Below are 27,851 nucleotides of genomic sequence, written 5' to 3'. Positions count from 1 at the left end.
TATATCAAGTGTTAGGGGAATGTTCTACTTTTTCACTTTTGTAGCTACACCATGTACACTAAAAGTTGTTACTTCTTTGAAAAAGGTAAGATATGTTATGTTTAATTGCTATATTTACATATTTAATTTTCAGCACATATGCAGAGACAATTAGAATTTCTTGTATATCTCAACATCGTGTAACCGAATAATGCGGCTTAAATAATATATTGTATTATAACAAATTTCAAATGCAAAGGTAGTGAACCAAAAAATGAGACCATGTGTCTGCAATCTATATATATGCATCATTCATTCTGCAATGGCAAGAAAATCAAATGGCTTATGTTACGAATGGAAAATTTACAAAACTTTGGAAGGTTTCGGACATCACAAAAACCCTTCATTGAATTTGTGATAGCGGTTGTAGAAGTTTTAATATTATTTAAGATTAAATTTTGCAGTCTTGCTACTTTTTCTGCTTTAAGTTAAAGGTATTTTCATTTGATTGAGTAGTGAAGAATCGTATTCTCTTATTCTCTTACATACATGTGGTTTACTTTTATAAATTTTGACTTGGATGGAGAGTTGTCTCATTGGCACTCATACCACATCTTCTTATATCTATGTGTTGTGAGATAACTTTATCAAGTGTTGTTCTTTTATTTTGATAAAGTTTGACCTAATAAATAATAAAGAGCTGCGCCATGAGAGCATGATACGCCCGTCGTCCTTTTAGTTTTGATGATTTTTCAACGAATAAAGTTTTATAACTCCGTAATATCATATCAGAAATTCATGAAAAACAAAACGAAGCTAATTGCAATAGATATAAACAAGTCACCATAGTTTCATGAAAACTGCTCAAAGCGTTTTGGGTTATTGGTTAAAAACTGGAAAATCCGCTTTTTTTATCAATAAAATTTCCTTAACTCGGAAACGTAAATTATAAAATGTATAAAAATCCGAAGGGAGTTTTCGTCAATAGATATAAACAATTTACCAATTTGATAGTTTCATGAAAATTGATAAAAGCGTTTTTGAGTAATTGTCCGAAGTGTTGACGACGGACGGACGGAAGCACAGACGGACAGCGGTATACCATATTACGTCCCGTCTTAGACGGGCGTATAGAAACAAACATGAATTATCATTGGTTTCACATACATAGAATAGATTATGTAAAAAAACTTTAAACAAAATGTTCTGTTTGACTCGTTAAAATGATAATCAACAATATTTTCACATTTCTATTTTGGTCAGTTACTCAACAATAAAAAGACAACAATTACATATATCTACGTCGAATAAAAAGAACTGTTGGAAATGAAGGCGTCTGATGTTTTAATTCATGACACAAAACCTCTAAACACTATAAACAAAATCAGCAAATCGACAACGCATATATTGCATTATTAAACATGGAGCTTAAGCTCACACTTCATTCCAAGTTCAATATGTACTCATAGCTTCGACGATTGCTAGATGCCAATGCATGCAAAGAATAATTATTCCATCGCTCAGTTGAAATGCGATTTCAGAGCTTGCCATTCTGAAAAAAATAACAATTCTAATATAACGTCATGACTTACTATAAACGTTGGATTACATTTTATATGTTTTTAAATGATTTGGTTTGAATATAACTTTCATTAAATTATATATGGTTGTGAAATATGGACTGATTGCAGACATCTTAAAAATGGCGGCCACATTGAATTTTTCAGAGTGGGTCTATAGCTTAAATTGACTACTAAATATATATCTACAATTGTGCAAAGTTTCATGCTTTTATCATCAACCCACAATTCGTCAAAAAAAATATGCACGAATCAACTGGACTTGTACATGTATTCCATTGGTCAGTTGGAATACGATTCCAGAGCTTCCGCGTCCTATCAGGATTGCTGCTACAATAATTAGTTTTTCTAATTGTTTTGATCGTTACATAATATCAGTGTAAATGATCATAAACTATTTTCATTTGCAATAGCCACGATCCTACGGAGGCGTATTGGGAACATAGTAAAAATAGTTTAAAGTCGAAATTTCAAGTTTTATAAAGTCAAAATTTCAAGTTAAAGTCAAAAGTTAAAATTTCGATTGTACTAAATTTTAAGACTTGAAATGTCAAAATTTCGACTTTGAAAAAAAAAGTTCAATGCCAATTTAATGTTTACTATGTCCCTAAAACGCTTCCGTACGATCCTCCACGATTCTGTCGACTAAATGTTTAAAGACTAAGACGTTTTAAATTTTTTAGCTGCCATGGTCAATCAAAAGGAGGCAAATAGAAGGAATGTTAGAAAAAAAAAATAGAAAAAACACAATAAACGTTCTTAGAAGTACTTTATGCAACATTTTTTCTACACATTTGATTGTTAATCTTTGAAAAATATATATATTGAAGAATATTTCGTTTAATCCTAAGACCATTTTAATAAATTAATATTTGTATTAGTATTTTTATCATTGAATTTTATACTTTATGTTGTATTATATGTATATAATGAACAACCATATTGTAAACTAATCATTGAACTAAATATGTTATCCTGTTGACGGGTGTAACATGTGGAGCTGGATCTGCTTACCCTTCCGGTGCACCCCCGGTTTTGAGTGGGGTTCGTGTTGCTCAGTCTTTAGTTATCTATGTTTTGTGTACTGTTGTTTGTCTTTTTCTTTTTTAACCATTGTCAGTTTTTTGGTATCTTTTGCCTATCTTTTGAATAAAGCGAAACTATAAATATTATGAGGCCACCATTTGCTTACTTTTTCGGAACACCTGATTTCACCAACCTTTGTTCTGGTATAAAAGAAAATAATATTGACACAATACCACAACGTATGATCGAATTCTAATTTTCTGTATATAGGATAAGTAAAAAAACAAAACAACAAATAAACTCAAGAAATTGATACCGCGAAGAATAGACAATGAAATTGAGAATGGAAACGGGAAATGTGTCAAAGAGACAACAACCCGACCAAAGAGCAGAAAACAGCCAAAGGCCACCAATGGGTCTTCAACACAGCGAGATAATCCCGCATCCGGAGACGGGCTTCAGCTGGCCCCTTAAAAAATGTATGCTATTTCTAGAATAAGAAACACACTTCAAATACTTTCAAAGTGGTTTGTGTTTGTACCGGCCGACAAAGCAGCCAACAATGTGGTGGTGGTATGCCGTAAATACTACACGGACGTTCTTAAGAATGAGATTTTTAATTCTTCTACATTCAAGTCCGTGCGCACCTCAGAGAGTCATATAGTAAACAAACATATCATAACCACATCACAGCTTAAGGCCTCGTCTGACCATTTGAAGGTCCCTACTATGTATTGGATACCTAAAATACACAAAAAACCAGTAAAATATCTGAAAATAGTGGAATTAACTATTTTTGGATGTGAAAAATTCTTTAGATGTTTTAGATAAATTACGTGCTTTTGATGATCCTTTTGATTCTGTTGACACTTTTGACTTTTCAACTTTTCATACTACACTTCCACACAATCTTATCAAACAAAAGTTTTCCTATTTAATCAACTGGTCGTTTGGTAAATCTGAATGCTAATATATTTGCTGCAACTCAATGAAAGCCTTCTTCTTTAAATTTAATGAGAAAGGTAAATATGCTAGATATACTTACTGGAGGTGTGATGAGATGATTGAAGCTGTCAATTTTCTCCTTGATAATATGTATGTACGTTTCGGCAATAAAGTTCATCGATAGGTTGTAGGTATTCCTATGGGCACCAATTGCGCCCCTTTAACGGCAGACTTGTTCTTGTACTGTTACACAGTTTATGACCAAACTCAGTAAAGACCCGTCTAAATTGCATTTAATTGATAAATTCAACAACACTTACCGTTATCTTGATGATATTTTTTCGTGAAATAATCAATAATTTTCTAAATAAACTGCCGAAATTTACACAAAGGAACTTACTCTTAATAGATGAAATATAAATGGTAATAACTGTCCTTTCCTAGATTTAGATATTTATGTTTCACACGGGAAATTCTACAATAAAATTAACGACAAAAGGAACGATTTTACGTTCCGTATTGTTAATTTTCCTTTTTTGGATGGTGATGTTCTTTTGATACCATCTTACGGTGTTCATATATCACAATTCGTTCGCTATGCCCATGTCTGTTGTGACGTTTTGTATTTCAATGAACGTAATCTATGTATTACTGGTAAAATATTAAGTCAGGGATTTCGTTACCACAAATTACTTTAAACCTTTACTAAATTCTTCCGTAGATATAAAGATTTGGTTTTGAAGTTTTGTTGTACCTGTCGAAAACTTATTTCAAACGGGATAGCACATCCTAATTTTTACTGAAATGTTGTTTACCGAGTCCGGAAATTTAGAAACGATCCGGGTAAACTTACCGATCCTTTAAATAAACTTATTCTAAAAGGTTACCAATTCAACACTGTAATTAGATCTTTGAATATTGTTTTTATTGGTATTAATATTGATTTTGTTAACAGTAATTAAAATCAAACTAAACATTATTTTCATATACATATGCATTTTTATGGCTCTACAATCTGTCGATACCTGTATCTTGGCATTGCATAGCGTCATGTTTTTCTCTGACTTTTTATGACGTCTTTACACTAAATCCATTGGATGTAGGATGTGTACTGATCGATATTTTAGTTTAAGATGCATGGGTTTTTTATTAGTTGTTATTGGCTTTGAACTAGTTGTCAGTAACTGCGAGTACTCTCAGATCTTTACTTAGTTTTTTTTTTTTTTTTTTTTTTTTGTTGTTGGAATGTATAAGTATCCTGCTACGTCTACTCTGTATTTTTGTTACTTGTTTTTGCTTTGTATCTATCTGATGAGTTAAGCCCTTTTCAACTGTTTTTTATAGTTTCTTTATATGTTGTGCTGTTACACCACTGTCCCAGGTTAGGGGGAGGGTTGGGCGCCGCTAGCATGTTTAACCCCGCCATATTCTGTACGTGCCAGTCCCAAGTCAGGAGCCTGTAATTCAATGGTTGTCGTTTGTTGCTGTACATCATATTTGTTTTTCGTTCATTATTTTGTACATAAATCAGGCCGTTAGTTTTCTCGTTTGAATGGTTTTACATTTGTCATTTCGGGGACTTTTATAGCTGACTATGCGGTATGGGCTTTGCTCATTGTTGAAGGCCGTACGGTGACCTATAGTTGTTAACTTCTAGTTCATTTGGTCTTTTGGGGAGAGTTGTCACATTGGCAATCACACCACATCTTCTTATTTTTATAGTTCAGCGAAAATGGACGTTACACTAAACTCAAAAATATATAAATGATCCAAAATTAAAAAAAAAACATACAAGACTAACAAAGGCCAAAGGTTCCTGATTTGGGACAGGCGCAAAAAGGCGGCGGGGTTAAACATGTTTTGTGAGATCTCATACCATCATAAAATATAATGATAAAATACAGATAATGGTAATTTATAATTTCAGGATGGCCACGGACACGCGATCAATACCTGATAATGGTAAGTTATAATTACAGGATGGCCAGGAACACACGATCAATAACAAATAATGGTAAGTTATAATTACAGGATGGCCACAGACCACACGATCGATACCAGATAATGGTAAGTTATAATTACAGGATGGCCACGAACACAAGATCAATACCAGATAATGCAAGTTATAATTACAGGATGGCTACGGGCACAAGATCAATACCAGATAATGGTAAGTTATAATTACAGGATGGCCACGGACACACGATCAATACCAAATAATGGTAAGTTATAATTACAGGATGACCACGGACACACGATCGATACCAGATAATGGTAAGTTATAATTACAGGATGGCCAAGGACACACGATCGATACCAGATAATGGTAAGTTATCATTACCAAATGGCCACGAACACACGATCAATACCAGATAATGGTAAGTTATAATTACAGGATGGCCAAGGACACACGATCGATACCAGATAATGGTAAGTTATAATTACAAAATGGCCATGGACACACGATCGATACAAGATAATAGTAAATTATAACTACAAAATGACCACAGACATACGATCAATACCAGATAATGGTAAGTTATAATTACAGGATGGCCACGAACACACGATCAATACCAGATAATGGTAAGTTATAATTACAGGATGGCCACGGACACACGATCAGTACTTGTTAATAGTAGGTTATGATCCCAGGATGGCCACGGACACACGATCAATACCAGATAACGGTAAGTTATAATTAATTACAGGATGGTCACGGACACACGATCGATATCAGATGACGGTAAGTTATAATTACAGGATGGCCACGGACACACTATCAATACCAGATAATGGTAAGTTATAATTACAGGACGGCCACGGACACACGATCAATACCAGAAAATGGTAAGTTATAATTACAGGATGGACACGGACACACGATCAATACCAGAAAATGGTAAGTTATAATTACAGGATGGACACGGACACACGATCGATACCAGATAACGGTAAGTTATAAATAATTACAGGATGGCCACGGACACACGATCGATACCAGATAACGGTAAGTTATAATCAATTACAGGATGGCCACGGACACACGATCAATACCAGATAATGGTAAGTTATAATTACAGGATGGCCACAGACACACGATCAATACCAGATAATGGTAAGTTATAATTACGGGATAGCCACGGACATACGATTGATACCAGATAACGGTAAGTTATCATTAATTACAGGATGGCCACGGACACAGGATCGATATCAGATGACAGTCAGTTATAAATAGTTACAGAATGGACACGGACACACGATCGATACCAGATAATGGTAAGTTATAATAACAGGATGGCCACGGACACACGATCAGTACCAGATAATGGTAAGTTATGATTACAGGATGGCCATGAACACACGATCAATACCAGATAATGGTAAGTTATAATTACAGAATGGCCACGGACACACGATTGATACCAGATAATGGTAAGTTATAAATAATTACAGGATGGCCACGGACACACGATCAGTTACACATAATGGTAAGTTATGACTACAGGATGGCCACGGAAACACGATCAGTTACAGATAATGGTAAGTTATGATTACAGGATGGCCACGAACACACGATCAATACCTGATAATGGTAAGTTATAATTACATGATGGCCACGGACACACGATCGATTCCAGATAATGGTAAGTTATAATTACAGGATGGCCACGGACACACGATCGATTCCAGATAATGGTAAGTTATAATTTCAGGATGGCCACGGACACACGATCAATACCAGATAATGGTAAGTTATAATTACAGGATGGCCACGAACACACGACCAATACCAGATAATGGTAAGTTATAATTACAGGATGGCCACGAACACACGATCGATACCAGATAACGGTAAGTTGTAAATAGTTACAGGATGGCCACGGACACACGATCGATATCAGATGACGGTAAGTTATAATTACAGGAAGGCCACGGACACGCGATCAATACCAGATTACGGTAAGTTTTAATTACAGGAAGGCCACGGACACACGATCAATACCAGATAATGATAAGTTATAATTACAGGATGGACACGGGCACACGATCAGTACCAGATAACGGTAAGTTATAATTACAGGTTGGCCACGGACACAGGATCAATATCTGATAATGGTAAGTTATAATTACAGGATGGCCACGGACACACGACCAATACCAAATAATGGTTAGTTATAATTACAGAATGACAACGGACACACGATCGATACCAGATAATGGTAAGTTATAATTACAGGATGGCCAAGGACACACGATCGATACAAGATAATGGTAAGTTATCATTACAAAATGGCCACGGACACACAATCGATACAAGATAATGGTAAGTTATAATTACAGGATGGCCACGGACACACGATCAATACCAGATAATGGTAAGTTATAATTACAGGATGGCCACGAACACACGATCAATACCAGATAATGGTAAGTTATAATTACAGGATGGCCACGAACACACGATCAATACCAGATAATGGTAAGTTATAATTACAGGATGGCCAAGGACACACGATCGATACCAGATAATGGTAAATTATAATTACAAAATGGCCATGGACACACGATCGATACAAGATAGAAGTAAGTTATAACTACAAAATGGCCACAGAAACACGATCAATACCAGATAATGGTAAGTTATAATTACAGGATGGCCACGGACACACGATCAGTACCAGTTAATGGTAAGTTATTGTTACAGGATTGCCACGGACACACGATCGATATCAGATGACGGTACGTTATAACTACAGGATGGACACGGACACACGATCGATACTAAATAATGGTAAGTTATAATTACCAAATGGCCACGGACACACGATCAATACCAAATAATGGTAAGTTATAAATACAGGATGGCCACTGACACACGATCAATACCAGATAATTGTAAGTTATAATTACAGGATGGACACGGACACACAATCAATACCAGATAATGGTAAGTTATAATTACAGGATGGCCACGGACACACGATCGATACCAGATAACGGTAAGTTATAAATAATTACAGGATGGCCACGGACACACGATCGATACCAGATAACGGTAAGTTATAATTAATTACAGGATGGCCACGGACACACGATCAATACCAGATAATGGTAAGTTATAATTACAGGATGGTCACGGACATACGATTGATACCAGATAGCAGTAAGTCATAAATAATTACAGGATGGCCACGGACACACGATCAGTTACTAATAATGGTAACTTATGATTACAGGATGGCCACGGACACACGATCAGTACAAGATAATGGTAAGTTATTATTACAGGATGGCAATGAATACACGATCAATACCTGATAATAGTAAGTTATAATTACAGGATGGCCACGGACACACGATCGATACCAGATAATGGTAAGTTATCATTTCAGGATGGCCACGGACACACGATCAATACCAGATAATGGTAAGTTATAATTACAGGATGGCCACAGACACACGATCAATACCAGATAATGGTAAGTTATGAATACAGGATGGCCACGGACACACGATCAATACCAGATAATGGTAAGTTATAATAACAGGATGGCCACGGACACACGATCGATACCAGATAACGGTAAGTTATATATAATTACAGGATGGCCACGGACACACGATCGATACCAGATAATGGTAAGTTATAATTACAGGATGGCCGTGAACACACGATCAATACCAGATAATGGCAAGTTATAATTACAGGATGGCCAAGGACACACGATCGATACCAGATAATGGTTAGTTATAATTACAAAATGGCCACGGACACAGGATCGATACAAGATAGGAGTAAGGTATAACTACAAAATGGCCACAGAAACACGATCAATACCAGATAATGGTAAGTTATAATTACAGGATGGCAACGGACACACGATCAGTACCAGTTAATGGTAAGTTATAATTACACGAAGGCCACGGACACACGATCGATACCAGATAACGGTAAGTTATAATTAATTACAGGATGGCCACGGACACACGATCGATATCAGATGACGGTAAGTTATAACTACAGGATGGACACGTACACACGATCGATATTAAATAATGGAAAGTTATAATTACAGGATGGACACGGACACACGATCAATACCAGATAATGGTAAGTTATCAATACAGGATGGCCACTGACACACGATCAATACCTGATAATGGTAAGTTATAATTACATGATGGCCACGGACACACGATCGATTCCAGATAATGGTAAGTTATAATTACAGGATGGCCACGGACACACGATCAATACCAGATAATCGATAGTTATAATTACAGGATGGCCACGGACACGCGATCAATACCAGATAATGGTAAGTTATAATTACAGGATGGACACGGACACACGATCGATACCAGGTAATGGTAACTTATAATCACAGGATGGCCACGGACACGCAATCAATACCAGATAATGGTAAGTTATAATCACAGGATGGCCACGGACACGCAATCAATACCAGATAATGGTAAGTTTTAATTACAGGATGGCCACGGACACACGATCAATACCAGATAATGGTAAGTTATAAATAGTTACAAGATGGCCACGGACACGCAATCAATACCAGATAATGGTAAGTTATAATACCAGGAAGGCCACGGACACACGATCAATACCAGATAATGGTAAGTTATAAATAAATACAGGATAGCCACGGACACACGATCAATACCAGATAATGGTAAGTTTTAAATAATTACAAGATGGCCACGGACACACGATCAATACCAGATAATGGTAAGTTATCATTACAAGATGGCCACGGACACACGATCAATACCAGATAACGGTAAGTTATAATTAATTACAGGATGGCCACGGACACACGATCGATATCAGATGACGGTAAGTTATAATTACAGGATGGCCAAGGACACACGATCAATACCAGATAATGGTAAGTTATAATTACAGGATGGCCACGGACACACGATCAATACCAGATAATGGTAAGTTATGATTACAGGATGGCCACGGACACACGATCAATACCAGATAATGGTAAGTTATAATTACAGGATGGCCACGGACACACGATCAATACCAGATAATGGTAAGTTATAATTACAGGATGGCCACGAACACACGATCAATACCAGATAACTAAGTTATAATTACAGCATGGCCACGGACACACGACCGATACCAGTTAATGGTAAGTTATAATTACAGGATAGCGACGGACACATGATCAATACCAGATAATGGTAAGTTATGATTACAGGATGGCCACGGACACACGATCAATACCAGATAATGGTAAGTTATCAATAATTACAGGATGGCCACGGACACACGATCAATACCTGATAATGGTAAGTTATGAATAATTACATAGTAACTAATCTGCCCTTCAAATGGCATCTTGATTGGTTAATAGAATTATCTGTATCTGTATATATCTAAGTTATAAAAAATGTGTTGTTTTTGTTTCTGGCTATAGGGAGGTATTACATATATTATATGTATAAAATTATGTTTTAATGTTTACCTTCATTCTTTTTTAGAGGTCAATTTCCAAGTCTGCTTTGTCGTTATAATTTACCAGACAAATGGTGAAAACATATTTTAATCTGTTTTTTCTGTATTAATGAAGATTGAAGCATTAGTATAAACCCATATTTCTTTTTCATTAAAACAGGTTCTAATCCCAAAATATGAATAAATTACGGCTTGTCTTCTTTTACCACTGTACGTCACTGTTACTAACTTTTTGGGTATCATAAAAAGTATGGTTATAATTCAAAATATTGTATAAATCGTTAATATGACTTTGATATTTGACAATAGGTTCAAAAGAAATGCCTGTCCCAAGTCAGGAGTCCGGTAGTTGTCGTTGGTTCATGTCTGTCAAACTTGTTTTTGTAAATTGTTTTGTTATAAATTAAGCCCTTACTTTTCTCAATTAAATATAGGTTCATACTTTCCATGTCGGAGATTTTTATAGCCGTTGACACGGTATGCTCATTGTTGAAGGCCGTACGGTTGCCTATGATTTCTGACATCCACTTCCTTTGAACTGTGGTGGTGTGTTGGCAATCATACCACATCTCTTTATTTTCATATTTAAAAATCAGACTACAGAACGCATATCCTGGTTCCCGGTACTACGTTCCAGGTATTAGCTAATAGCCATACGCTGTCACGACATTGGTATATGTGTAACATACTGAATATTGCGATCGGGAACCAGTCTACCGAACGCACGACTTGTGTTTTTTGAATAACAATCAACAACATTTATTTACCAATCTATAATTGAAAGGTTATAATTAGAGACGCTTATTTGGCAAAGCACCTTCAAGATTTACTACAAGAAACGGGAAAAATACCTAATATATATATGTTAACCGATAGAATGAATAAATAACAACTGTCAAAATACTTCTTTTTTTCTAGTTAGAATAAGGTTCATATGACACCCTTCAATAAAAATGAGAATGGAAACGGGAAATGTGTCAAAGAAACAACAACCCAACCAAAGAGCAGAAAACAGCCCAAGGCCACCAATAGGTCTTCAACACAGCGAGAAAATCCCGCACCCGGAGGCGGACTTCAGCTGGCCCTTAAACAAAAATGTGTACTAGTTCATAGAAAATGGACTTCACATTAAACTCCGAAACATATAAATGAACCGAAATTAAAAAACAAAAAAGCGTACATGACTAACAATGGCCAGAGGTTCCTGACTTGGGACAGGCGCAAATATGCGGCGGGGTAAAACATGTTTTGTGAGATCTCAACCATCCCCCTATACCTCTAGCCAATGTATAAAACTTCCACAAGTTGAAAAGAAGGTAACAAATAATTAAACGGTAAAGTAATGATAATTATTTCCCTTAAAGTCAACAACTGAAATAAGTACAATAGTCATTCTATGCAATACATTGAATGAAATACAGAGGAAGATATAATCGAGGGAAAGAAAGTAAAACATATTAAATAAAAAGATAACATAGAAGACCACGAAATAAGTTTTCTGTGTTAATATAAAGTGTATTTTGATCTATAATGGTTTACTTTTTTATAAATTTTGACTTGGATGGAGAGTTGTCTCAATGGCACCCATACCACATCTTCTTATATCTATTAGATTGTACGATTTATAAAAAAAAATGAAACTATATGATTAATGTGATGAATTATCAACGAAATGCGTATTCCATCAGCTGATTTATCATAATGATGATTGATTGATTGTTAGTCTTTAACGCAACTTTCGACACTATTTGCTATTTCGTGGCGGTCAGTTTATATTAGTGAAGGAAGCCGAAAGACCCGAAGAGAACTATCGCCGTTCGGCAGGAAAACTGATAATCCTAGTCAATTAAGATTTAAGTCGAATGCACCTGCCACGTCCGGGGTTTGAATTCACAACCTAAGTGTTGACAGGCTAGTGATACAATAGATGAACTACTTAGACCACTGGCTCACCGATACCACTCATCATATTGCAGTAACATAATACAAATGTGGATCTGTTTACGTAAATATATAAATGTGTTGTTTAGCTAAACATTATCAGCTTATGTACCTGAGGAATACATTCAATCAAAATATGTAAGCGTGTAATCATGTGTCTTTTTCAGCTACAAATCACGGAATATATGTTTTCTATAACGAACTGTTACATGACACAGAACTGCACACATGTGTAGCTGATTATCTTATTTCGAGATGTGTTCTGACGATTGATGATTCACGGGAAATAAAAAGTCCACCTGGACAGTTTCAACGAAACAAGATCTTATTAGATATCCTGATAGACCGGCCGTACAATAGCTTTTACTATCTTGTTGATGCTTTGGAAGAATCTGGCTCTTTATACCTCGATCTAGTGCTACGGATGAGACAAAACAAGAACAACTACGTCAGAACAGACATTGAAACTGAGCAGGATTCGTTTAGAAGTGGTAAGAGTAATATAAATGGACCGGCTTTAATATGACAGACTGTCTGATACATGTATCAGCAATTTAAAATCAAAAACGTTAATTTCCATTAGAGACCAAAACACGTATTGTACACACAAATAAATGCTTAAAGACAGTTATAGTGGTTCCTTTTTTTTGCACATTTACCTTTCTTTGATCATGTTGATGAGACTGTTATATTGGCTCCTTCTTATGAAACATACAAATCTGTACTGATTACTTGTTTGCCGATTTCATTGACTGTTACATTTTTAATACTAACAAGTATCTGCAACTTTGACATAAATACATTAAACTGACAATGACATCACCGATAAGAGTAGGTACGGTGTAAGTATCTTCTACTTTCAGAATGGTGGTCTTTGATTTTGGCACTTTACATGACGCTTCTGCATGTACAAAATATTTATAGATATACACCGATGTTGGTGTGAAAAGCATATCTTTTCTAGGTTCTTTTCGATGAAGCGTTTGCCATGTTGTAAGGACACTTGTCTAATGTTGACGCCAAGATGACAAACTTAAAATTACTTTTAGTTTCGTGTGTGTGTCTTATTTCTCTCTTGATACATGTATACACAGGTATATTGTTATTATCAACCTTCATCTCAGCAAATTAAGTATGTTGAATTTTCTGTGAGTTGCCTCTTTTTAAAACATACATAATACAAAATTGTGTTACCAGCAGCTGTGTTTTCGTGTATATACCTCTGATATTGAAAAGACGACTTTGTGTTCGATAAAAATGAGGCGGAAGATATCAAAAGGAGAATCAAAATCATGTATAAGACAGAGAGACAAACTCATGTATAAGACAGAGAGACAAAGTCATGTATAAGACAGAGAGACAAAACTCATGTATAAGACAGAGAGACAAAATCATGTATATGACATAGAGACAAAATCATGAATAAGACAGAGAGACAAAATCATGTACAAGACAGAGAGACAAAATCATGTATAAGACAGAGATAAGACAGAGAGACAAAATCATGTATAAGACAGAGAGACAAAATCATGTATAAGACAGAGAGACAAAATCATGTATAAGACAGAGAGACAAACTCATGTATAAGACAGAGAGACAAAATCATGTATAAGACAGAGAATCAAAACTCATGTATAAGACAGAGAGACAAACTCATGTATAAGACAGAGAGACAAAATTATGTATAAGACAGAGAATCAAAACTCATGTATAAGACAGAGAGACAAACTCATGTATAAGACAGAGAGACAAAATCATGTATAAGACAGAGAGACAAACTCATGTATAAGACAGAGAGACAAAATCATGTATGAGACAGAGAATCAAAACTCATGTATAAGACAGAGAGACAAACTCATGTATAAGACAGAGAGACAAAATCATGTATAAGACAGAGAGACAAAATCATGTATAAGACAGAGAGACAAACTCATGTAAAAGACAGAGAGACAAACTCATGTATAAGACAGAGAGACAAAATCATGTATAAGACAGAGAGACAAACTCATGTATAAGACAGAGAGACAAAATCATGTATAAGACAGAGAATCAAAACTCATGTATAAGACAGAGAGACAAACTCATGTATAAGACAGAGAGACAAAATCATGAATAAGACAGAGAGACAAAACTCATGTATAAGACAGAGAGACAAAATCATGTATAAGACAGAGAGACAAAACCATGTATAAGACAGAGAGACAAAACTCATGTATAAGACAGAGAGACAAAATCATGTATAAGACAGAGAGACAAAACTCATGTATAAGACAGAGAGACAAACTCATGTATAAGACGGAGAGACAAAATCATGGCAAACGAAAATACAAACCAGTCAAGAAAACGCATAAAAACTCAAGACTGAGCTACACGAACCCCGTAAAAAACTGGGGTAATCTCAGATGCACCGAAAGGGTAATCAGATCCTGCACCATCTGTGACATCCGTCATGGTGCGATAAATGTTGATACTTGGAGATGTGATAATAGCTTATTTGACAGCACCCAAAGACATATATATACATAATACATCTGATATCGATATAGACACTGCTTTTTTCAGCTTGTTTTTTCATTGCTCCGGATGAAAAGGAAAGAGTTGAATCCTCTTACAAATTTATAATGGTATGAAATACTTAATAGTCATTCGAACATTCTGTTAATCTTAACAGTACCCAATTTAAATGCATAACACATAATTATATAGAAATTTGCGTTCCCGCATGTGTATAGTCTTCTACAATACACATCTATTTTGTACGATTTGAATATTCTGTTTTTATTTACAGATCTGCGAGAACACTCTGTTAGATTGCAAAAGAACTATAAATCTTTGGTAGAGGGGATGGGATCAAGTTTACATATAGTTGACAAGTTGTTTTCTGAAGATGTAATAGGACGAGAAGAAAAAGAACAGATTATGGGGACAGAAATAACGGCCACAGATCGCAACAGATTGATTATCGAAAAACTTATTCCTAAGAATAAAATTTGCTACAGGACTTTTTTAGAAGTATTAAGGGACGACAATTGTGACAGTGCTTTGGCAGATGAAATTGAACAAACAGATGTTAGTCAAACTGATATTACATTTCTTATGATAGGTAAGTACATCAACCGTTTTGTATTTACTGGAGACTTTTTTCTATAATAATGACGGGTATAAGAAGGATATAAATATGTCAATTTTTTAATTCATGTTATGGCCAATCAAAGAGAAATGGAAGTAAAAGCTCTAAAGGTAAATACTGAGCAATTATGAATGTGCTCTCGGCCATTTCAGATGGTCTATTTTTTCTGCGTTTTTCATGAGGCGGCTTCAGCTGTTCACACAATATACTTTGAGGTAAATCGGTCGATTTTGAGAAGAGAAAATATATCTTTTCTAGTTATGTGGCTAGCTCAGCTGTGAAAGCACTGTTTATCAATAGTATTATTTTCAAGATAAATGTTCTAATTAAAATATATAAATGAGGGTCTAGATAGGGTTTACAGACTAGAAAATAACGGCCAAAAGTGCAGAATCATAGCCCCAAAAAGAATAGAGAAAAACGGTGTCTTAAAATTTTAAGATATTGAGAAAAATGGACTAAACAGAAAAAGAATAGAGAAAAAAAATTGATCGATAGATTAAAAAATAAAGAAATGAAAGAATTTACCTTAAGGTTTAAAAACATTTGAATTTTAACTTGTATTCATGGATTTAAGCAATGAAAATGGCAGGTTTTTCTTTAAAAAAAACAGAGGGTTCGCATGTGCTTTTGGTTTATATCTTCAAAATGTTTTGATAGAAAAACAAATCGTCAACTCAAATCGAACAGAATGCAATTATTTACTTGATTTTTGTTTTCATTTGTAACTGACTGGAAGTTATAACCTCTTAAATGACAATTGTTAACCCTTTTTTCATCTTGAAAACTGTGGTAAATGAAAAAACAAAAACAAAAACAAAACCAAAAAAACATGGTCGAATAGATCAGTCGAATCTTCAGTGGAAGAGTGGTTTCACTTCAATTAAGGATTTTTTTTTGCGAAAATAATAGAAGATAGAGCAACAATGAAATACATAAATAATCACCAAATCACCAAGACATGATCAATGACGATTTACGAAAGAGTCATAGTGGCCGAAGTCGACAATAAGCTAATTTTATGACGTTTTGTCTACATTTGACGACGTTTACCTATTTTGCTATACTCAGGAAACTCGTAATAGATAGAGTTAAACTATTAACAACGAAAAAGATCAATAAGATACATATTATTTGATAACTGATTTGTTGTTCGGCATTTTATAAGAGTAACTACCCCGTAATTACGTTTTTTGGCGCTTATCTTGAAAACTATAAGAGACAGAAAATGTAACAGCGAGGTTTACAGGAAAATCAAAGGATGTTTTTTTTAATGTATCATACTTTTCTGAAACGTTTGATATTTGATAGTGGGATATAAAAAATACCAGTACCGTATCCCAGCGTCGTAAAACATAAGTAGTATATAAGTATGATTTCAATTCGCATTATTTGTCAGGAGAGAGATTCGGGCCCTTAAAGCATCGATTCAGTGTGCGTCGTAACCACGAATTAATTAAATGGTTGTAAATGTTATCTATTAAAGATTCAGACCAAATGGAAAAAAATATCTTGGCTAATTAGAATCTTTGATTGATTGATTGTTGGTTGCTTAACTTCCAGTGGCTAGAATCTTTGAAGAGCCCAATAATTAAGGAACAATATAGCAACAATAAGTGTTACAACAAGATCCTATTCAAATGATTTGACAAACATAAACGTCTTACCTCTGTCAAAATCGGAAGGAATAGAAAGATCAGTAGTTTAAATTTTGGATCAAATTCAAAGGCACATTTACAGCCAATAACATGTATAACGAATTATCATTTCAGGTATTGTTGATACATTTTATGCGTAGAGTCTAGAATCCTGAAATTTAAACATGACCATTTTAGTGTGAATATAAAACCAAGCCGTACCCGGGATTTTTCTTATAGCTTTTTACATATCATTGTTAACCTGTTCTACATTGTAATTTGGTTGGATTATGAGATCAAGTCGTGAGAGACATTTATTCTATATGATAACTTATCTACACATCTTTGCTTGCCTGTCCTTAATTTCTGTCTATGGAATAGATAACATTATGTAAACTAGAGGCTCTGAAGAGCCTGTGTCGCTCAGCTGATTCTACTTTGGTTTTGGAAATCATGTAAAAATACATTAAAATCATAACAGATAACCTAATCATGATTGAGGCCAAATTTGGTTTAATATTGGCCCGTAATTTAATGAAAAGCAGAGGACATTTGTAAAGTTTACAGAAATTACCAATAAATTCATTGAAATTGTAGAAAATGATTTTATAAGGACAATAACTCCAACAAGATGTCAATTGACAATTTTGCTCATGTTGATTTAAGTGTAGATCTTCTTTTCTTGATATTTTTGCAGTTTACAGTATATCTTAATCTATAAAGATACATGTATTAAGGTCTTCATAAGGTAACAACACTTGGTCAGCACCTCATTATAATAGGAACATTCATGCCATGTTTGGTTTCATTCTATTCAGCGGTTCTCTAAAAGAAAACATTTGTATGTATTTCCCATAGGGTCCTATGTTAAACTTACTCCCCCCTGCTGGCAGCAATCTTGGATGACAAATCAGCTACAAAGTAACAACACTTGCTCAGCACCTCAAAAGAAACATTCATACCTTGTTTGGTTTCAATCCATTAAGTGGTTTTCTAGAAGACATTTGTACATATTTCCGATATGGTCCTATGTTAAACTAAGTCCCCTGGTGGCAGCCTTCTTGGTTGATGGATTTGCTACAAAGTAACAACACTTGGTCAGCACCTCATAAGGAACATGTATGCCATGTTTGGTTTCATTCCATTCAGTGGTTTTTCAAAAGAAGATTTTGTGTATTTCACATAGGGTCCTTTGTTAAACTAAGTTCCCCGCTGGCAGCCATATTGGATGATTGATTGGCTATAAAGAAACAACACTTGGTCAGCACCTCATATGGAACATTCATGCCATGTTTGGTTTCATTCCATTCAGTTGTTCTTTAAAAGAAGATTTTATGTACTTCACATAGGGTCCTTTGTTAATCTAAGTTCCTCGCTGGCAGCCATCTTGTATGATTGATTGGCTACAAAGTAACAACACTTGGCTAGCACCTGATTCGGAACATTCATGCCATGTTTGGTTTCATTGCATTCAGTGGCTCTCTAAAAGAAAACATTTGTATGTATTTCCCGTAGGGTCCTATGTTAAACTAAGTCCCGCTGGCGGCCATCTTGGATCATTGATCGCCTACAAAGTTACAACACTTGGCCAGAACCTCATAAGGAACATTCATGCCATGTTTAATTTCATTCCATTCGGGGGTTCTCTAATAGAAGACATTTGTATGTATCGTCGTCCTATGTTAAATTAAGTCCCTCTCTGGCGGCCATCTTGGGTAATAGATCGGCTTTAAAGTAATAACACTTGGTCGGCACCTCAAATGGAACATTCATGCCATGTATGATTTCATTCCATTCAGTGGTTTTCTAAAAGAAGACATTTGTATGTATTGTCCATAGTGTCCTATGTTAAACGAAGTCCCCCGCTGGCGGCCGTGTTGGATGATGGATCACCTACAAAGTTACCATTCTTGGTCAGCACCTCTTAAGGAACAGTTATTCCATGTTTGATTTCATTCCATTCAGTGGTTTTCTAAAAGAAGACATTTGTATGTATTTCCTTTGGGTCCTATGTTAAACTAAGTCCCTCTCTGGCGGCCATCTTGGATGATTGATCGGCTTCAAAGTAACAACACTTGTTCAGCACCTCATATGGAACAACGATGCCATGTTTTGTTTTATTCCATTCAGTGGTTCTCTAAAAGAAGACATTTGTATATATTGTCCATTGGGTCCTATGTTAAACGAAGTCCCGCAGCTGGCGGCACTATTGGATGATGGATCGGCTTCAAAGTAACAACACTTGGTCAGCACCTCATAAGGAACATTCATGCCATGTTTGGTTTCATTCTTTTCAGTGGTTCTCTAAAACAAGACATGTGTATGTATTGTCCATAGGGTCCTATGTTAAACGAAGTCCCCCTCTGGTGGCCATCTTGGATGATGGATCAGCTACAAAGTAACAACACTTGGTGAGGACCCCATAAGTAACATTCATGCCATGTTTGGTTTCATTCCATTCAGTGGTTCTCTATATATATATAGCTAGGAGAAGTTCGAAATGTAAAAAGTTAACGACGACGACGACAGACGCCAAGTGATGAGAAAAGCTCACTTGGACCTTCGGTTAGGTGATCTAAAAAGGAGGTCAATTCTGATATAATGAAATGTCGTAAATGCAGGTATAAACAAACAAACACTTGAGTGAAACAAAATCAAAGTTGAAAAAAACTACAAAAGATATGACATACGGGTAAGCTTTGCCATAGGGAAACCATCACATGCTATGTATATAGTAAAAATATAATGAGGGTGTGGATGGGTTATACGGAATAGAAAATAATGAGGGAAAATACAAAGAATAGAGAAAATGGCCCAAAAAATAAAGAATAGAGAATATTGAGGTGCTAAAATAAAATAGAATAGAGATTAATTGGCAAAAAGAATAAAGAATAGTGAAAATGGCATAACAAATTAAAGAATAGTGAAAATGGCATAACAAATTAAAGAATACAGAAATGAAGGACCGCCTCCCCCTCCAGAACTTCATATAATGATTCCAAAGATATGTCCTGATGAATGTGTCATAGTAAGGAACTTCACAAAACAGTAAGAATATACGATTTGACTGTTAAACTGCATAGTTATGTAATAATGTTGTATCACTTATATTTTTTCAGGAAGAGACAAAATAAATGACAGGATGAAAGATGTAGAAAAAGGTATGTTATTGTAAGACGTTTAATTTCCGTGGATTATGTAAACTATCAATCTCCGGCGCAGGGTCCATATCCGTTCCTTACATGCTCCGCAATACTACACTTAATATGTCCATATTGAGTGTAGCAGTGTTACGTAGTATTGAACGGAACGGATATGATCTCTGCGCCGGAGACTCTTTCTCTTTCATAGAAACAGACAATTAACAATGATTAACATATGAGCTGCGTCGGATAGAAATCGACCTATACAAATCAATATCAATACATCTGTTAGCCTATTTCGGATTGACAAAATCAGTTCGGAAAGTCTGTAACTGTTTGAAACTTGAGTTGTTATAAGAACTCTATAAAACAGACCTAGATTCATTTTTTGTTTCGTATTTCAATGTTCTAAAATAAATCAAAGTCTTATACATGTACATGTAGACGTGCACTTGCATAAGGTCGATTTCTATCCGACGGGGCTCATATATTAATAAAATGATAAACAATATCAGTAATGAACACGATGAATAGCAAAATTCATACGTTTTATTTACGTAAAACAGACACGACAATAGTTAGTTACGAAATACAATGTCGAATCCTAAAATCCATCAATTATTATGTGTTTACAATGTTGATGATGTAATAAAATATAGATCACAAACCCCTCCCCCTCCCCTTTATCCCCGCACAAAAAACCGTGTATTTGTTAAAGAATATAGCTTTCAAGAATGAAAACAACACATTTTTGTTGATATAAAACTTGAATCTTTATATCAATCATCTATTTTTAACTTGATAAAATGTTCTGCACAACTTACTCTTTCTTAGTAGCCAAAGAAATATACAAACAAGTCAGTGCTAAAAATATGTCAATGACTCATGTTTCAGTTGATCTTACGTTATTTTTTATTTCATACATCTTTAGTGAAGGAGCTGCAAGAAACGGTACAGAGGTTAGAAATTGATATCAACGAAAGTATTCCAAAAAACGTTAAAGGTACTTAATATAATAGATGACTATTTTTTTAAACTATCGATCGTTGCTTTACTGGCATGTATGCGCAAATTTTTAACGCTTAAAATTTGAAATTCTAATAAAAAAAAACAAAAGCAATGACATGTCAGGTATTACTAGTAAGCTAAATGGTTTGCAAGAGATGCTGTGAGACACGGACAAGCAGTCGGAAAATTTGTCTCTTTTTCCTATAGTTGTAGAAAGAATTAAGTATTAATGTCTTTCTTAAAGGATGATGTTTAACTTGAAAATCGTCATGAACAGGAAATAGCAAGTGTCAAAGCATTTCATGGTTTGTAGGGAAATAATGACACGTACAGACTGTTATCATTAATTTAGATTGTCTGGGGTAACAAACAGAAAGATCGATTGAACGGAGAATAATCTAAAATCACAGGCTGTTTGTATCGAAAGTTAAGAACTCAAAATTAAAAGTCGAATTCAACAGAATTTTGTGAACCTGGTGTAATTATTGGTCAGTTACACATTGTACTGCAGAACAGAATTATTTGATAGTTGGTTAACAGATAAGCCGTAATGAGTTGTAAAGTGTGCGCGCATTTTTCATATTTGATCTGCACATACTTCCTTTTTCAATGTTTTGCATTTAGAGTGGGTATATATTTTACAAGACAGCACGCACATTTTTATTGAATTTGTGGAAGCGCACATTACAAACAAATAACATTAATCGACATACTGGAATAATTAAATTTTGGATGTAACACGCCTTCTGATTGGCTGAAAGTGTTTTATCTATCAGCTCTTAGACATATTTTTTTCATGTGACTGTGACATCATGTACGTTTTTTTTTTCATGATTTACTCCTTAGAAATATTTAGAATTAAATTATTAGGAATGTCTGTTATAATTTTCTGTCTACTCGAAATAACCTAAAGAATGTGGTGCATACTCTTAAATAACCCACTATGCGTGTTATTCAGTGTGCACCACATTTTTTGATGTTATCTCTTCATAGACAGAAAAAAATATTGCAGTCATTCCTTACATAAAGGTTAAACTAAACTCTAAATGCTAATTTTATTACGATTTATTTCATTGCTATAGAGGCTTTTTTTTAAGTTTTATGCAGAGAAACAATTTTTAACAGCAACTTTCTGAAAATATTATGCACAATATTATCATAAACAAAATTAAAAGCAAAGTGGTGTTATTTTTTTGTTTTGTTTTTTGGTTAAGATGGACATTAGTATTACAAATAAATATTTTTAACAATGTACAATTATAGTAAATAAGACTTATAATTAGTTATTGTGCTGTAAAATGTAAAGTAACAAAAATATCAAACTCCAAAGAAAATTCAAAACTGAAATTCCTTTACCAAATGGCAAAATCAAAAGCTCAAACACATCAAACGAATGGAAAACAACTGTCATATTCCTGACTTGGCACAGACATTTCCTTATGTAGAAAATGGTGGATTAAACCTGGTTTTATAGCTAGATAAACCTCTCACTTGTATGACAGTGGCATATAATTCCATTATGTTGACAGAAATGTGTGAGTAAAATATTTTTGATTGAGTAATTAGTATAACAATATTATATTTACTCTTTACGCTTCGAGTTAATTTGCAAACTTACTGCTACCGATCTTGTAATTCAAATCATTTTGGGTTATTAATTTTTAACTTTCAACAATAAGATATCGGTATCTTAGATACTAGTAGTTAAATTGATGTGCGTAGTAAATCTTTCTCTTCCAATATGCCTTGAACGAAAAAAAAACATACTAAAAAAATCAGAACAGCAAAAAACAGAAAAGGAAATATTTCCGTCTTTGTGATCATTCTGCACGAATTTTCTGTCCACGAATAACTGTTAATAACTAAAAACAAAAGCAACAGTTTTGTAAAACATTTAACCTGGACTAACAGCAACATCACATCAGTCCGACATTGTAGAAAATACAGTCTATTGCAGGTTTTAGTCTGACTTTCATCGAGACTTTCAAGGTTACATTCCAACAGAACAGTGAAATAAAATCTGTATACGATATGCATTGTTTACAAGACATATGGCCTTATACAAATTTTTGCTTTTACTTTCAGCGCACATTTGTAGAATCTTGCAATCTTGGGAAACTGATAATATGCAGTTTGTGTCTACAAGGGCCAGCATGAAAGTAATGGAATGTCTCCAGAGCAATAAATGTGTGACGGTTTTAGGGAATCCTGGAGTGGGGAAAACAGTGACAACACAATACGCTGCACTTGAAATGCAAAAGATGGGATATGAAATTATTCCAGTTACTGTTCCAAAAGATATCAGAGACTTCTATTCCACTGGAAGGAGAACCATTTTCGTTATCGATGACCTATGTGGTAATTACACGGCTAATTATCAAAGCATAGAAGAATGGAAACTGTGGCTGAGAGACATAGAAACCGTATTAGAAGACGAGTATTGTAAAATTATCGCAACTTGCAGATTACAAGTTTTTAAGGATACAAAAATGGCGGAACTGCCCCTTTTCAGAACTTGTGAATGCAATCTGAACTCTGACGATCTCTGTCTAACTTTAGATGAGAAAATATTATTGGCAGATGTGTATTTTGGAGATCATTCTAAAAAAGCTGTTACGATGGCAGAAACATGTGACTTTTTTCCTCTCATGTGTAAACTGTATAAAAGGAATAAAACTAACTTGGATTTTGATTTAGATGATTTTCTAAAACATCCCTTTTCTGTCTTTGAAAATGAACTTGATAGTCTGTTCGTGGGTGGGGATGAAGGTAAATACAAATATTGTGCTCTTCTTCTATGCGTCATTTATGACAACAGTTTGATGGAAAATCATTTTGCAATACATGACCTGGTATTTAATGAAAAACTTGAAACAGTATGCGAGGCATGCGAGTTAAACAAGGGTACATCCAAGCTTGTATTTAGGAAAGCACTAGATTTACTTAATGGTACGTTTATATCAAAGGAACACGACAAATATCGTACTATACATGACAAACTATTTGACTTCATTGGTAAATACTTTGGGACAAGACATATCGACTGTCTATTAGATTGCTGTGCAAGTTCTTTTATTAAGGAGCGTTTTTCATATCCAACACCAATAGAGAATATTGATGCAGAGTTTGCAATAACATTACCAGTAAAATGTACTTCCAAATACATTTTGAGAGTTATTACCGAATGGTCAAAAGGAAACGTATCCGTTGCTTTGTCCAACGTTAATATGAAGAACCAGTCCTTCAAAACAGACTTACTTCAGCAATTGAAGACTATTGATACATCTGTTCAGTCAGACCTCGCAAGAAAAAAAGATAATACAAATATTGATGACAGTGCTTTACTACAGAGTTGTTTTGTAGGGGACCAAGAAATTACCAGCTGGATATTAGAATACGATAATGATTGCAACAAGAGCAGACCAAATGGTGAATCACCACTCTTAATTGCTTCGTATATGAATCACTTACCCATCGTTCGTCTTTTAATTAATCATGGTGCTGAAATTAACCAATCTAAGAAAAATAACGTATCTCCACTTTTTATGGCAAGTCAAGAGGGCCATATTGATGTTGTAGACTTTTTGCTTAGCTGCAACGCAAACGTGAATGTGTGTAGAAGTGATAGACAATCTCCACTGGGTGTAGCGGCACTAAACGGTCATTTTTCAATCGCCAAAAAACTCATTGACAAAGGTGCAGAGGTAAATGAAAGCTCCAACAAAGGAATGACACCTTTACACAATGCTTGCCACAAAGGACATATTGAAACTGTCAGAATGCTAATTGAGAATGGTTCAGATGTAAATATATGCTCCAAAACTAATTCTTCTCCGTTATATACAGCTTGTTATATAAAGCACGTTTCTATTGTTAATGCGCTGATATCCGCAGGAGCTGACCTTAACAAAGGTGACTTAGATGGGTTCACTCCACTATATATTGCTTGTAGTATTGCGGATGTCGAATTAGTGAACGCATTGATTGATAATGGAGCGTCTGCCAATACATACATAAAATTAGGATATACACCATTATATGTTGCAATCGGTAGTGGGAATATTCCTATTGTAAATAAACTAATTGAAGGAGGGGCAGAGGTCAACATTGGCGTGAAAGGAGGTGCATCACCTTTATATAAGGCATGCCATATGAAGCAACCGTCCATTGCAAACACACTAATTGATAAAGGAGCAGACGTGACCTTATGTTTTGCACAAGAACACTGCCATACTTTATAGAGTATCGTTATTTTCTTCGAAATCAGTTGTACATGTTGTATTTTGTAGAATTTTTTTTTGTCTTTACGTTCATTTTCTTTCATTTCTTTAAAAATTTTCTTTATATGCTTTATACTTATATAAGTTTTACCATGTTATAATTTCATTGTTTTTAAGTTTCTTCAGTTATCTATTGAGATGCTTTATCCATTGCTATAAAAAAAAATAGATGTGGTATATGATTGCCAATGAGACAACTATGCACCAAAGTGCAAATGAAATTGATGTAAGCAGTTTAAGGTAACCGTACGGCCGTCAACACTGAGAAAAACCCATACTATAGTCGGCTATAAATATCTAGTCAAGATATATCCTCCTTACAGTTGTTATACCTATCAAACTTTACTAAATACACGTTTCAAGAATTGTGACATAAAAATATCAATTGAACATCTTATTGTTCTAATATAATGCACACCATTTCCTAAACATTATCCTATTCCGTAAAATTTTGACAGAGGCTTTTCAGGAAAGAAAATATGTAACTAGAAATGTATCTCCCTCAGGCAAAGCGACGAATGCTATACTTTTAGTTCTTTTTTGGTTTCATCAGCTCTTCGAGGATTGTACAAGGTTTTCAAATATTTGTGTCTCGAGCATCACTGAAGAGACATTAATCGAAATGTGCATCAGATACGGTAAAGTTGGTTCAGCAAATGTCAGTTTCACTATTCACGACTAACTTGGGCTGATTTCAAATTGTACAAGCGGAATAACATACAATGTTAAACCGGATCCCATTTGCATGGTTAATTTTTTATGTGATTTATAGCTCTTCAACGTTTTCGGTCCTTACCCATCATTGGCTTTGAAATATTCGACTTTAAGCGTTTCTGATGAAGGTATATCCAGAAAAGCGCTTCGGACGCATATATAACGTGTTGTTTTCGTTTTTTACAAAGTCTATCCAAATTATTTGTGCATGCAAAGAATATCCTTTTTTTCTGTTAAGAAAAAATTAGACACTCCAATTATGCTCCAATTTATGCTTTAATCAATTCCTTGCCGTATCATATCTACACTCTTGTAGACTATGTAAGGAACAGAGCATTATTATATTTTCACACATTTGTAAGGCTCCACCTTTTTAAAAATCATTTTCTTATTTTCGTAAAAACATTTGACAGACACTCCCTACCCCTTACGAAAATGGATTTAAAAAATGCGGATTCTTACCCCCTTTTGAAAATTATGTTGAAATCTAATATCTTCTGTCAATCTTTAGCACCTTGTAATAGTCAGAGTACTTTAAGCTAGCTGAATGATTTAGAAGAGACGGAGCGACCAAGCATCCTTATTACATCACATCAATACTGATCCCAACAACTGTAGAATTTAGGTACTCCTGTTGCATATGATATAACACACAACAAAATTGATAATTTTCTTGCTTGAAACTACTAGACAGTTCTAGAATCAAATCCTTTACAACATGCATTGTTTTCCAATGTGGACTGCTGTACATTTGGTACCTATGACGTCTGTTTGTTTTGCTCGCACATTGTTGTCAATATAATGGAATTCTATGCTACTATCATACATATGAGAGGTTAAGCTTGCTTTAAAATCTGGTTTAATGCCTGTATCATCCAGGAATATGACAATTATTTTCCATTCGTTTGATATGTTTGAGCTTTTGATTTTGCCATTTGATAAGGAACTTTTCGTTTTGAATTTTCCTTTG

At 34.7% G+C, this 27,851-nt stretch overlaps 1 protein-coding gene across 4 annotated transcripts; it reads left to right on the top strand.

The window, feature by feature from the left end:
• Positions 1-26,190, top strand: LOC127722117 (uncharacterized). Of its 4 annotated transcripts, none has more exons than XM_052228958.1 (7): positions 1-85; positions 9,142-9,176; positions 13,137-13,460; positions 15,758-16,072; positions 20,856-20,897; positions 21,811-21,882; positions 23,973-26,190. In XM_052228958.1, the coding sequence occupies exons 2-7, from the start codon at positions 9,143-9,145 to the stop codon at positions 26,126-26,128; spliced, it is 2,943 nt and encodes a 980-aa protein (XP_052084918.1). In that variant the 5' UTR covers positions 1-85; position 9,142; the 3' UTR covers positions 26,129-26,190. The 4 variants fall into 4 exon arrangements, with proteins under 4 accessions (XP_052084918.1, XP_052084919.1, XP_052084921.1 ...); XM_052228959.1 differs by lacking the exon at positions 9,142-9,176 and adding an exon at positions 8,878-8,912; XM_052228961.1 differs by lacking the exons at positions 1-85; positions 9,142-9,176 and adding an exon at positions 8,046-8,068.
• Positions 26,191-27,851: the final 1,661 nt, after the last annotated feature.

This window comes from Mytilus californianus, unplaced genomic scaffold (genome assembly GCF_021869535.1).
Source record: "Mytilus californianus isolate M0D057914Y unplaced genomic scaffold, xbMytCali1.0.p SCAF_12, whole genome shotgun sequence".
Classification (NCBI taxonomy): domain Eukaryota; kingdom Metazoa; phylum Mollusca; class Bivalvia; order Mytilida; family Mytilidae; genus Mytilus; species Mytilus californianus.
This window is presented reverse-complemented; position numbering and strand designations above follow the sequence as displayed.

What these genes read in the sequence shown, in the direction of transcription:
- LOC127722117 (XM_052228958.1), top strand. Translation starts at nt 9,143, where the DNA reads ATGGCCACGGACACACGATCGATACCAGATAATG. An exon ending in GCAGGATTCGTTTAGAAGTG is followed by an intron (nt 13,461 to 15,757) that starts GTAAGAGTAATA and finishes TTTTATTTACAG; the next exon opens with ATCTGCGAGAACACTCTGTT. An exon ending in TATTACATTTCTTATGATAG is followed by an intron (nt 16,073 to 20,855) that starts GTAAGTACATCA and finishes ATATTTTTTCAG; the next exon opens with GAAGAGACAAAATAAATGAC.